This window comes from Elephantulus edwardii, unplaced genomic scaffold (assembly GCF_000299155.1).
Source record: "Elephantulus edwardii isolate Elephantulus edwardi_28Jun2011 unplaced genomic scaffold, EleEdw1.0 scaffold00012, whole genome shotgun sequence".
NCBI classification, from domain to species: domain Eukaryota; kingdom Metazoa; phylum Chordata; class Mammalia; order Macroscelidea; family Macroscelididae; genus Elephantulus; species Elephantulus edwardii.
Window position 1 is genome coordinate 30,791,490 of NW_006399762.1, and position 12,551 is coordinate 30,804,040.

Sequence of the window (12,551 nt, forward strand, 5' to 3'; positions counted from 1 at the left end):
CTAGGCATCCTTCCCCACCCAGGGGTCAGATGGCACAATCTGGGGACTGAAGAGCTCACCCTGAGGGCCGCGACAGCCCGCCCCGAGCCAGGGGCCGAGGGAGCTGGCTGGTATACTCCCCCTCCAATTGCCCCTACCCCAGTCTGGTCCACTCACCTGACTGAGGACTCTGTGGTCAGGGATAGTGTTTCCAATTCCAGCACTGCCATTTTTACCCCCCCATAAGTGGTCATACTATATTTTCAAGTAGGTGTCACTGCCCTCCCCCTTTATATATGATAAAGGGAACCTGAGAATTGTGAACATACTCCCCCCAGGTCTAAACATCTCTTGGCAGAAGCATTCAACAGAACAAAATATGTGGTGCATTTAGGATGGCGGTCCTCTTTTGCATGCTGCCACTGTTAAGATCATCAGACTCACAGTGACTTTCAGCAATCCGTTGTATAGGTAATCATCTTCTTTGGCCTGTCCAAGGAAACCCAATCCTGCAGATGGCGGGCATGCATCCCATCCCCCACCTCCTACACAGCCCCCCCCCCAGCGTGGGAGGCCAGTGGGGGCACGTTCCCCTACCCCGCCGCACAGGCACTCGGTGGGTGCGCAGCCCCTTCCCCCACAGCCGCCATCTTGGCTCCAAGAATTCTCTCCAGAACAAGTCCACCTTGCGGCAGTGTGGTGGCTTCACTGTACCAGTCTTGAGGAGGGCCGGTGCCCAGCATCCATCCTGGGTGAGGGAATCCATTCGTTCAGGCTGTGGAAGCCTCATGGAGCTGCAGCGGCTGTGCAGCGAGGTGCAGGCTCTGCAGGGGGGGTGGTTGGGAGCCACGAGACTCACCCATTTCTCCTTGGGAATCCTTGAATTCCTGTTGTTAAGCCTCGATCTTCACTGAGGGCCAGTCATCAACTGTTTAAGTGTTCAGTTATCAATAAGCCGAAGTCTGTGGAAGGCCATAATGGCCCTGCTTTAAGTGGTTGGCTGCTCCCACAGCTCACCACGCTGTCTCTGCCTCTGCCTCCATCTTGGATCTCTCAAGCCTCTATTTCCAACTTTTTGAGAAGGCTCCATACCACCCTTTCCTTAATGATTGCATCATTTTATACTCCCACCAACAGTTAATAAGAGTTCCAGTCTCTCCACAGCCTCACCAACATTTGTTGTTTGCTTATTTGTTGAACTTTGCTATTGTTGCTGTGTTGAGATGATATCTCATAGTTGTTTTAAGACCAACTTTGTTGTGTTTTGTTATGTGGTGAGCTTTGTTTCTGCTTTTCCTCTTTAGAACATCTTTTCTTCCTGTGAATTTTTTTAACTGTTGTTTTGTGGTTCTTGTTTGTGTGTGTGTCTTTGATGGTGCTAGTTGAGTGCCAGTGACTTCCTCTCACTATCAGAGTGGTGAGTCACACCCACACACCAGTCCTTTGTGATTAGGCTCATGTCTTTCCTTACTGGGTGGAATGGAAGCTGCAAAGTAAATTCATTTCTTGATATTGGGTAACAAGGATTGAGTGGTCAAACTCCCTCCATAGTGTTAATGGTGTTGTAGGTTCCTTATAGATTGGTTCTGAACATACTGTGTCTGACACTGCTGTAAGGTTGTTGTTGTTGTTGTTATGTGCCGTCAAGTCGTTTGCGACTCATAGCAACCCTATGCACAACAGCCCTAAACCCTGCTCTATCCTGTGCCAGCCGCACTGCCTCTGACACACCCATCCCGATTACCCCAGTCACCGAATCAATCCATCTCATAGAGAGTCTTCCCCTCCTGCGCCGTCCCTCCACCCTCCCAAGTATGATGTCCCTCTCCAAGGACCCGTCCCTCCTGGCAACATGTCCAAAGTATGTCAGACGAAGCCCCAGAATCCTTGCCTCCAAGGAGTTGCTTGGTTTAATCCTCTCTAGGATGAATCTGTTTGTTTTCCTGGCAGTCCATGGTACATTCAGTACTCTTCTCCAGCACCACAGCTCAAAGGCATCAATTCTCCTTCTGTCCTCCCTAGTCATTGTCCAGCTCTGCTGTAAGGTAGTGCTACTTAAACCGGCAGGCCGGGTTCTCTGTGTATATGTGGATTGATGATTCAGTAAGTGGTGGAAGACCTGCGGGTTTCAGTACATGTGCAGTCACCTTGAGGAACTGATATGTGACGTTGGAGCCAAGAAGACTTTGGTTAAGGGCACTAGGGTCTCCAGCTCATCACTTGGCAGAAAAAGCTGCTATATGTCAGGTGTTGCTAGTGAGGTGATGAAGATCACCAGGTGTGGGCCCTGAAGCATTCTCTCCAGTCCCTTGGCTGTAATGGTGTGAGTGAGTACATGCCCCCAGAAGCCGGGTGGTGAGCATAGGTGCATGCAGTTAACTGCTTACTGAATGGGTGTCAGAGGAACTAATGCCACCAGTTGTTGGATGGAGAGTACAGGAGTGCTTCCTGCTGATTACTAGCTGAGGTGTGTGAGGCATAGCAGGGGACATGGCCACAGTGCCAACAGCTGGTCCACTGGCCCATAACTTTGCACTGCTGGTTTTTCAGTGGAGGAAGGAGGGTTAAAGGATGATGCCAGGGCGTTTGCTGCCAGTTGCCAAGTGGACAAAGTGGGAGGGGCACACCACTGGTCACTGGTACGGTAATAGAGAGGGAAGTAGTGTTATACTCTGGCCCCCAGCGCGGGCACCAAACCACTCAATATAGAATGCTATTTGACTCCAGCCATGACCAAATTTGAGAAGAGGGTGCTGTTCGTCCAGATTCCACTTGGGTAGGAGATCACCTGCCTCCACTCTGGATCCTTTGTTCCATGAGCACCCAAATGGTCGGGCACTGCTGCTGGTGAATATTATTATTATTATTATTCCTTGTGCTTAGTTTGCCTGAGCCCCTAGAACTCTTGACCCCAATTCTTGCAGTTTTCCTTCTTAGATCCAGTTCATGTTTTTCTCACTGTCTTTTCTCTGGGTTTGTCAACACACACTCTCCGTCTCCCACTGAGAATCCAGTGCTTTTCGCCTGGGAACGTGCTCACTTTTCCTCAGATGACTGTCCTGCATCAGGCCAATTAGCTGGGCACCTGTAATCTCTAAATCTCCTTGTTCTCGGTTCTCATTTACTGTCTCCTTCTGTTTGATGCTTGATCTAATTCTTCACCCTCTTGGCTGCTCAGAGTACCAAGACTGTCATCCACTGCTATTTTACTTGGTTCTTGAGTCTCTACTGTGGAGGGACAACATGGTGTGTCTGAATAAGCCAGTCACTTCAAGATTATCCGCATTATATTCCATTTTAAAGATTAAGAAATTGAGGTTTAATGACATTAAGTAACTTCCAAAAAATCTTATAACTGCTAAGTGTAGAAGCTGGAATTTCAATTCAGGTTTACCTGACTTGAGAGCTAGTGCTTCTAGAAATTAGACTGTCATAGGTATAATAATTTTGTGTTACCAATAGAATCAACAGACTAAAGAAATTAACAGTGATTTTTCTCTCTTTTTGGGGTTGTAATTAGGCTTTTGCCCTTGAAGTTATAAAATCTACTCATGAACATTGGAAAGCATTGCTTATGAAGAAATGTGATGGAGGAACTATAAATTGGTAAGGATTTGTCTTTTCTCTGTAATGTTATTTTATTAATAATTAGTAATAAATTACCATATAATACTACTCGGATATGATTCTCTCTTGGAGGAGATAACTTCTAGTTACTCATTGAACAAGTGCTTATGGAACTCCTACTCAGAAGGTCTTAATAAATGCTATATATTATGGTATAAGAACTGAGATAGTGAAAAACTAGAAATGGTACAGCAGAGATTGTGAGGAAGGCAAAGGATAGAACAGAGTTTCTTTCTGTTGTTACATTCGTTTTTTTGTCACAGACACCTTAACCTTACAGCAAGTCCTGGCTTCTGTAGCAGCTGGTTGAGTGACTGAGTTTTTCTTTAGGATCTAAAAGTCAGACATGGAAAATGAGCTCTTTCAGAAATAAAGATTCTCTAATCATCTTGAGAAGATATTTTTTTGCTATTTACTTCCTTATTTTTTTTCCTTTTGAATTATACTTTGTGAAAAACATGTAATAGCCCATTAAAACTGGAGAATCTTTTTTTAATTACTTGTCTATGAAAATCCCGATGACTCATCTTTCTTGTTGAGTCTTAGTTTTTTTATTCTGAAGACAACTTTATCTTTAAACTTTGTAGTAATTTTTATGTAGCTACTTGGTAAAGGTGAGGATTATAACAACAATAAGATTTCTTTACTTCTGTCTTCTAAGCACTGTTCTGTTTCGTATGTATTAACATTTAATATTCATAAAACTCCTGTGTCATGTGTCATGATCATGCTCATTTTACATCAGAAATTTCAAGTGCAGAGAATATGAGTAACAGTCAGAGTAAGTGGTGAATCTAGGTTATAAGCCCAAATTTCAGAGTCCACTACAACCTATTTTTTAAAATCCAAAAAATTATTTTTATTTTAAAATAAGGATTTTCAGCATATAAATTTGAGGATATGCATCTAGATAAAAATCTTAGAGTTAACTTTTTGTCCTATTTCGCCACTTATGACTTACTTTGTAAAGTAAGAGACAGTGGAACTAATTTTGAAGACCACCTTAGTCTCTAGGTAGACATCCTTGCTCTTTAGCACTTTGGAGAGGTCCATGACAGCAGACATCTTTCCCAGTACAATTTTTTTTTCCTGACTGCTGGTGCCATGAGTGTTGATCATGGAGCCGAGCAAGCTGAAATTGTTAACTTCAATCTCTTCTCTATCTGTCATGGTGCTACAAATCATCCCAGTGGTGAGAATCATCTTGATGTAAAACTTCAATTCATATTAAAGACTGCTGTCCTTGACCTTAAGCAGCAAAAACTTCAGGCACTCCTTAGTATCAGCGAGCAAGTTTGTATCATCTGCATAATGCAGGTTGTTAATGAGTCTTCCTCTAATCCTGATGCCACACTCCTCTTCATAAAGTCCAGTCCCTCGAATGATCTGTTCCACATACAGATTGGAAAGTTATGGAGACAGGGTGCATCTTGTCTTTGAACCATTTAGTGTTTACCTACTCTGTTCTGACAGAGTTCTGCCTCCTGGTCCAAGTATAGGTTTACAAGAAATACAGGCTGGGTTTAGAAAAGGCCGAGGCACTAGAGACATTATTTCCAATGTCAAATGGATCTTGGCTAAAAGCAGGGAGTGCCAGAGGAATGTCTGTCTGTGTTTCATTGACTATGCAAAGTCATTTGACTGTAGGGATCACAACAAACTGTGGTTAACTTTGGGAAGAATGGGAATCCCAGCACACTTGATTATGCTTATGCCAAACCTATATTTATTTGGACCAGAAAGCAGTCATCAGGCATTGCTGATGTTAGATGAATCCTGGCTGAAAGGGGGTTCTACTGAAAAGATGTTTCCTTGTGTTTTGTTGACTATGCAAAGGCATTCGACTGTGTGCATTATAATAACTTAATAGCTAACATTGAAAAGAATAGGAATTCAAAACATGTATTTGTGCTTCTGTGAAATCTGTAGCTAGAACAGGAAGCAGTCATTCAAACAGAACAAGGGAACACTATGTGATTTAAACCAGGAAGGTTGTGCATCAGGGTTATATCCTTTCTGGGTACATAGTCAGTCTGTATGCTGAGCGAATATTAAAAAAAACTGGACCATATGCAGAAGACTGTGGCATCAGGATTGGAACAAGACTTATTTAAGAGCTTGCGTTATGCAGGCACACACTTGTAAATTGTAAAGACTTGGAGCATTTACTGCAGAAGATCAAAGTTTATAGCCGTCAGTGTGGATTATACCTCATCATCAAAAAATAAAAATCCTTCTCACTGGACCAATAGTCAACACCATTATAAATGAAGAAAAGATAAAAGTTAATCATTGTACTTAGATCCACAGTCAACACCCTTGGCACCAGCAGTCAAGAAATCAAACTTACCTAACTTGGGAGGGACTGGAGAACATTAAGCTGAGTGAACTAACTCAGTCCCACAAGGATAAATATTGTATAAGACCATTAGTGTAGAAGGAGTATAACTATCCAGGATGGGTGGGAGAGGCTGGAAACAGAGGGATGTGGATGTACAATCATTGGATTTTACAGTTTGATGGGTGGAGAGTGAAGGAAATTGAAAGAATTGTATTAGAATTTTGTAAATAAACTAGTGGGGGGAAAAAGTCAGCTTGGGAAGAGGGAGGAAAGAAGAGGGAGTAAAATGTGCAACAATGTATGAATGAAAATCAAACTTTTCTGTAAATTTTTGTTAAAATGACAAAATAAAAAAGTTTATTTAAAACAAAGAAATCAAAAGATGTGTTATATTGTGAAAGCCTACAGAGACCCATGGCTATATATGGGTTTGAAAGTTGGATAATGAGTAAGGAAGAATGCAGAAGAGTCAATGTCTTTGAATTGTGGTATTGGCAAAGGGTATTGAATATACCATGGATCTCCAAAAGATCAAACAAATCTGCCTTAGAGTAAGTACAACCAGAGTTCTCCTTGGAGGCAAGGGTGGTGAAAGTTTGTCTCAGGTACTTTGGACATGTGTCAAGAAGAACCAGTCAGTCCTTGGAAGAAATCATCATGTTGTAGAATGTATGGTGTCACTGAACAAGAAGATGACACTCAGTGAGATGGCCTGACACTGTAGCTGGTTGCTATCATAGATTTGAGCATGGCGGACACAGTTAGATGGCGAAAGATAGGGCAAATTTTCTATTGTTCATTAGGTTTGCTTTTAGCATGACATTTTCCATAATTAGGGGCTGTACAAACTACAGGGAGCTCTGATAGCCTTGTTTTTAAAGAACTGCACTGCCAATACAAAGGCAGGCAGTTCAAATCTTCCAACTACTCTTCTGGAGAAAGATAGCCTCTTCCTGTGTGCTTTACAGCTTTTGAAAACCCACTGGAGGATCAGTTTTAAGTCAGTTCTAAGTCCATAGCATATAAAGACAACAACAATGAAATAAGATCATGATGGAAAATTTTTCCAGTTCTAAAAGGCATCTTAAACTGTAGTCTTTAATATGGATTAAAGCTCAATATCAAGAAGACAAAGAATCTCACCAATTGGCAGCATTATGATAGATGGAGGGGAGGTTGAGGTTGGTAATAATTTTAGCTTGCTTGGCTCCACAATCAACTCTTTTGGCACCAGCAATCAGAAAATCAAAAGACAAATTGCATTGAGAAAATCTGCTACCAGCGACCTCTCCAAGGTACTAAAGAATAGTATCAGTCTAGGTACCTCCAGTATGCCTGATCCAGGCCATGGTCTTTGCAATTTACTTGCTGTGCTTCAGAGAGTTGGACAGTGACTAAGGAGGACAGAAGAATCAGTGCCTTTGAGTTCTCTTGCCGGAGAAGAATGTTGAACATGTCATGGACTGCCAAAAGAACAAACAGATTTGTCTTGGAGAGGATAAAACCAAGTTTCTCCTTGGAGGCTAAGATTTTGAAGTTGTGTCTCACATATTTTGGGCACGTGGCCAGGAGGTACTGACCCTTGGAGGAAAACATCATGCTTAGAAAGGTGGAAAGACAGTGCAGAAAAGGAAGACCCTAGATGAGATGGATTGACACAGTAACTGGGGTAATGGGGGTAGGTGTGTCAGAGTCAGTGAGACTGGCTATGGGATAGGGGAGGTTTCAGAGCTTTTGTACACAGGGTTGTTATGAATAACACAAAAAACAAGAGACAGACTTCATGCTGAGAAAAGTAAGGAGAGTAAAAGGGAGGAAGGCTTTTCAGGAGGGAGATTGACACAGTGTCTGCAAGGAATTTGAATATGGTGGAGAGTGTAAGGATGGCAAAGAGGGCAAGATTTTGATCTTTTTTTCATAGTTGCTGTGAGTCCTACTTGATAGTACCAAGCAATAATTTATAAAAACATATTCTAGGTTAAGTATTTTTTTTTATTTTGCCTTTAAACAATGATTTGTTTACTCTTAATTACTTAAAATGCTCTGTGTTATTGATTAACAATCCCACTCAACCATTTTTTAATATAATTCCTCACCCATTTCCATTCATTGTCACATTGTCAGTGTTCCTGTTAATCATTGTGTAGCATTACCATTATCACCTCAGGAAGTTATTAAAAAAACTCAAATGCATTTTTCCTTCTCTAAACTTAGGTAGGTCAGGTTCTCTGCAGGTTAGTGTCTTAACATGTGTAACATTTTATTTGCTTACTTGACCAATAGATTATAAATCATTCATTACAGTTCCTTTTATAACATTATAATTAATTAATATGTCTGATCATCCCCTTTTTTGTATTAGCTTTCCCTTCACTCAGGTTAACTATTATTATTTTCTTCTGTTTTTCATCTCTTCCCATCCCTAGTTGTCACCCAAGAATCTATGCCTAAACCTTTGCTTTGCTTTGTGTAATAGTGGCCATGTATCGTAATATAGAGCTCTGATGGCCCAGTGGCAAGAAGCTGCCCTGCAATCCCAAAGACGTGTGATTTGAGGCCACCAGCTGCTCCATGAGAGGCTGGACAGTCTCATTCCATGCAATTAACTGCCTCTGAAAACCTGCTGGAGGGTCAGCTATGGGTGGCTACCAACTCCACGGTACACAACAACAACAGCAATATCATTATAGTCCTATGATGGACTCAGGTCACTTAGAAGAATTTCCTCTAGATTCATCCATGTTATGGATGTGTAACTTTTTAAAAACTTCCTAAGGTTCTAATGAACCTATCTTAAAAACCACTGATTTTGAAAACCACTGAAATTGAAACATCTCATGAAAGAACAAACAAGCCCTTTTAAAAGTTGCCTTGCTACCTAGCCAGCCTTAGATTCCATCACTTCTTACCTCTCATTTCATATTCCAGCACTTAAAAATCACTTGTAAATTCTCCACATCATGCTCTTAATTGATCTTTACTTCCTTGCTTAATTCTGCTTACTTTGCCATGATTGCCCCCTCATTTTTTTAATTAGCTGACTTAATCAACAACTATATACTTGTGTTCTTACTTTTTCACATGCTTCTTAGTAGCATTTAGGTTCATTTCTTTCTTTTCTTTTTTTTTATTTTTTTATTTTTTTGTTCTAAATTGAGTTTTTAATCCAAGCACTTAGTGGAAGAATTTAACATGTCGTTGAAACACATTTATTGAATGAGGAGATATATTTAGCAATACATTCAAATTGTTTACATCTAGGAGGCAGTTAATTTAATACATACATTGTATTTAATCCCATTCCAAAAAAAAGGTGACTCAATATGGGGTGAAAATAATTGAACAATTTCAGTAATAACGTACGGAGACAAAAATCCTGCTGGAGATTATCCAAAAATAACAGGAACAGTACATTGACAGAGAACTACCAGAAATACAAGCTGAGTTTGAAGATGCTGATGAGAGACATTATCACCAATGTTTAATGGATCTTGGCCAAAAGCAGAGAGTACCAGAGAAATGTGTTTCTGTGTTTTATTGACAATGCAAAGGCTTTTGACTATGTGGGTCGCAACAAATTGTGGCTAACCTTGAGAAGAACTGGAGTCCCAGAACACTTGATTGTGCTTATGTGAAACACGTACTTGAACCAAGAAGAAGACAAGAGCAGTGCTAGGAAAACACTGCGTGGTTCAAAATCAGGAAATATGTATGTGGAACAAATTATTAGCAAAGTTGAACTATATGAGGAAGAATATGGCATCAAGATTGGAAGAAGGCTCATCAACAATGTGCCTTATGGAGCTGAAACAATCTTGCTGCTGAAACTACAGAGGAACTGAAGCATTTTCTGCAGAAGGTCAACGACCATAGTGTTTGGTATGGATTGAAGCTCAACATCAAGAAGACAAAGATTCTCACCACTGGGACAATTGGCAGCACCACAGGTAGATGGAGAAGAGATTGAAGTTGTTAATTATTTCAGCTTGCTTGCCTCTGCAGTCAACACTGTTAGCTCTAGCAGTCAGGAAATCAAAAGATGAATTACACTGGGGAAGTGTTCTGTCAGAGACCTCTCCAAAGCACTAAAGAGCAGTGATGTCTATCTAGAGACTAAGGTGTGCTAGGTCCAGGCCATGTGATCTTCTAAATTACTTGCATCAGAGAACACAAATCAATGCATTAGAGAACTGGTAGATGACTAAGGATGATAGAATAAGAATTGATGCCTTTGAGTTGTGGTGCTGGAGAAGAAGGCAAGGATTCTGAAGCTCCATTTCACATCTTTTCAGCATGTGGCCAAGAGGGAGCAGTCCTTGGAGAATGACATAATGCTTAGAAGGGTGGATGGATCATGCAGGAGAAGAAGACTACAGATGAGATAGATTCACACAGTAACTGGGTTAATGTATCAGAGTCTGTGATTGGCTCAGGATAGGGCAGGCTTCAGAGCTTTTGTACATAGGATCACTATGAGTCGCAGGTGATTTGATAGCACATAATAACAATAACATTTGAACTCTTTATGTCTTTCATTTGTTTCTTTTTACATACTCTTTAGGTATATTTAATCTGGACATTTGTATACTTTAAAATGTCAGATTTTTCAGCTCTGGAAATTATTATAATCTTCACCCCTAGTTTATTTATTTAAAAAAAAATAAGTTTAGGACAGTTTTGATAAATTTGTATTCAGAACTCTATGTGCGAAGATTCTTATGAGTGTGGGCCTTTGTCTAATTTGAGAATATCTTAAAGACAATAATTTACCCTTTACTAAGGTTCTCTATAGCTAGCCTGATTAATTTGATCTTCTGTGTGTTTTTTTATTATATCAAGGTAGTTTTCTCTATTTCTTTTACTTATTATTAATTACTTATTATTTTAAACCATTGTACAGCTATTACTATACCTTTTTATTTTTAAATATAGTTGGGATTTATTGTGCACAAGCAGTTTCAATATTACTTATCCTTTTTATTAACTTATCAAAATGGTTAATCAGATTTTTATTATATATTGCTTTCCCTTCAGTGGTCCTTTTCTGTACTGTCGTTTCTGCTTATATTGGTGAGCAAGTTTGTGCATAGGTATTCATGATATTTATAAATCTAGTATCTTTTTATAAAAAGAATGTAACACATTCTCTTAAGCAGTTTTTTAATCTAATTTGTAGTGGGTGTACCAGCTTAGCCACTTCTCCATTTTGAGAATATATTGTTTTCTCTCTTTGAGGCAATAGTTAGAATTGAGAACTTAGAGATCATAAACTCCATGGTTTGAAACTGTATCTCTAGCATCTCAAAAAAGACCTGACCTATCATATAGGTAGAATTCTTCAAGCAATAAATGAATATAAATTATTTTTAAACATTTGGTTGCACATGATGTCTACATCAGAGAAAATGTGATTTTGTTACAAACCTTTTCTTGTCTTTTAAACATTGAAAGTACAAACCACTTTATTCAATCTGAGGGAAAGTGCTTGTACATATTTGTATAAGTGTGTAATACTGACTAAAAGAATCTCAGTGAGAAAATTTACACTGTTGGCATTAAAATGGTATCATAAGAGTATATTGGAGGAGAAACCTTACCACCAGCAAAGAAGCAAGAGAATGTAATGCGCCAGCCAGACTAGGACCTAAGGGAGCAACAGCAATAGCCACCACAATGGAAAGCCAATGACTGGACATGAAGTGGAGTGGACCTTGGGACTCCTATGCCATTGAACCAGAGCTAAGAGCCTTTTGCCTGAGTTTGTTGAAGGAATCTAGGGGTGAAAGTGGGAGTGGAGAGCCAATACTGAAAGTACTGAGAACTTTTAATACCAACCTAAAACTATGAGGTTCAAGACTGAGACCCCTGTGAGCACATTTTGGAAACTCTCTTGACTGTATTTATTCTGCGAATAACATGGATTTCAACCTTTTACTTTCCCAGTACAATGGTCAGTGAGCTATCACATTGGATTTGGACCCATAATGTTGGCATTGGGATGAGTAGAAAGAGGTTTGGAAAAGGGGGGACATACCTGATCTCATTTACCCTTGTGTTGTTGATGTTGTTGGCAGAGCCAGTTCCCCTCTGTGAAGTTGGTAAAGGTCAGATATGGAAGTCCACATGTAGGTCTTGCTCTTTTATCCAATACTAATGTCAGATAGATTTTTGCTGAAAGCAGAAAATACTAGAAATCCCTTTACTTGTGTTTCATTGAGTATGCTAAAGTGTGACTGACTGCGTGGATAACATTGAGAAGAATGGGAATCCCAGAACACATAAATTGTGCTCGTGCAAAACCTGTACATAGACAAAGAAATAGTCATTTGAATGTATACTACAAGGCTTAATATCAGGAAAAATGTGTGTATGAGTTGTTTGCTTTCTCTGTATATACTCAATCTACAATCTGAAAAAAATAATTTGAGAAGCTAGACTATATAAAGAAGAATATGGATTGGAATAAGCCACATTGTTGTTGTTGTTATGTGCCGTCGAGTCATTTGTGACTCATAGCGACCCTATGCACAATAGCCCTAAACCCTGCTCTGTCGTGCGCCAACCACACCACCTCTGATACACCCATCCCGATTACCCCAGTCAC

The 12,551-nt window shown here is 40.1% G+C and overlaps 1 protein-coding gene across 1 annotated transcript in view; it reads left to right on the forward strand.

Annotated features, from left to right (window-relative positions):
* Window positions 1-12,551, forward strand: part of PPA2 (pyrophosphatase (inorganic) 2) — a 175,186-nt gene that overhangs the window by 130,797 nt on the left and 31,838 nt on the right. The window contains exon 9 of the mRNA XM_006881156.1: window positions 3,500-3,585. Coding sequence (XP_006881218.1) covers window positions 3,500-3,585 — 86 coding nt within the window. The remainder of the gene's footprint in view (window positions 1-3,499; window positions 3,586-12,551) is intronic.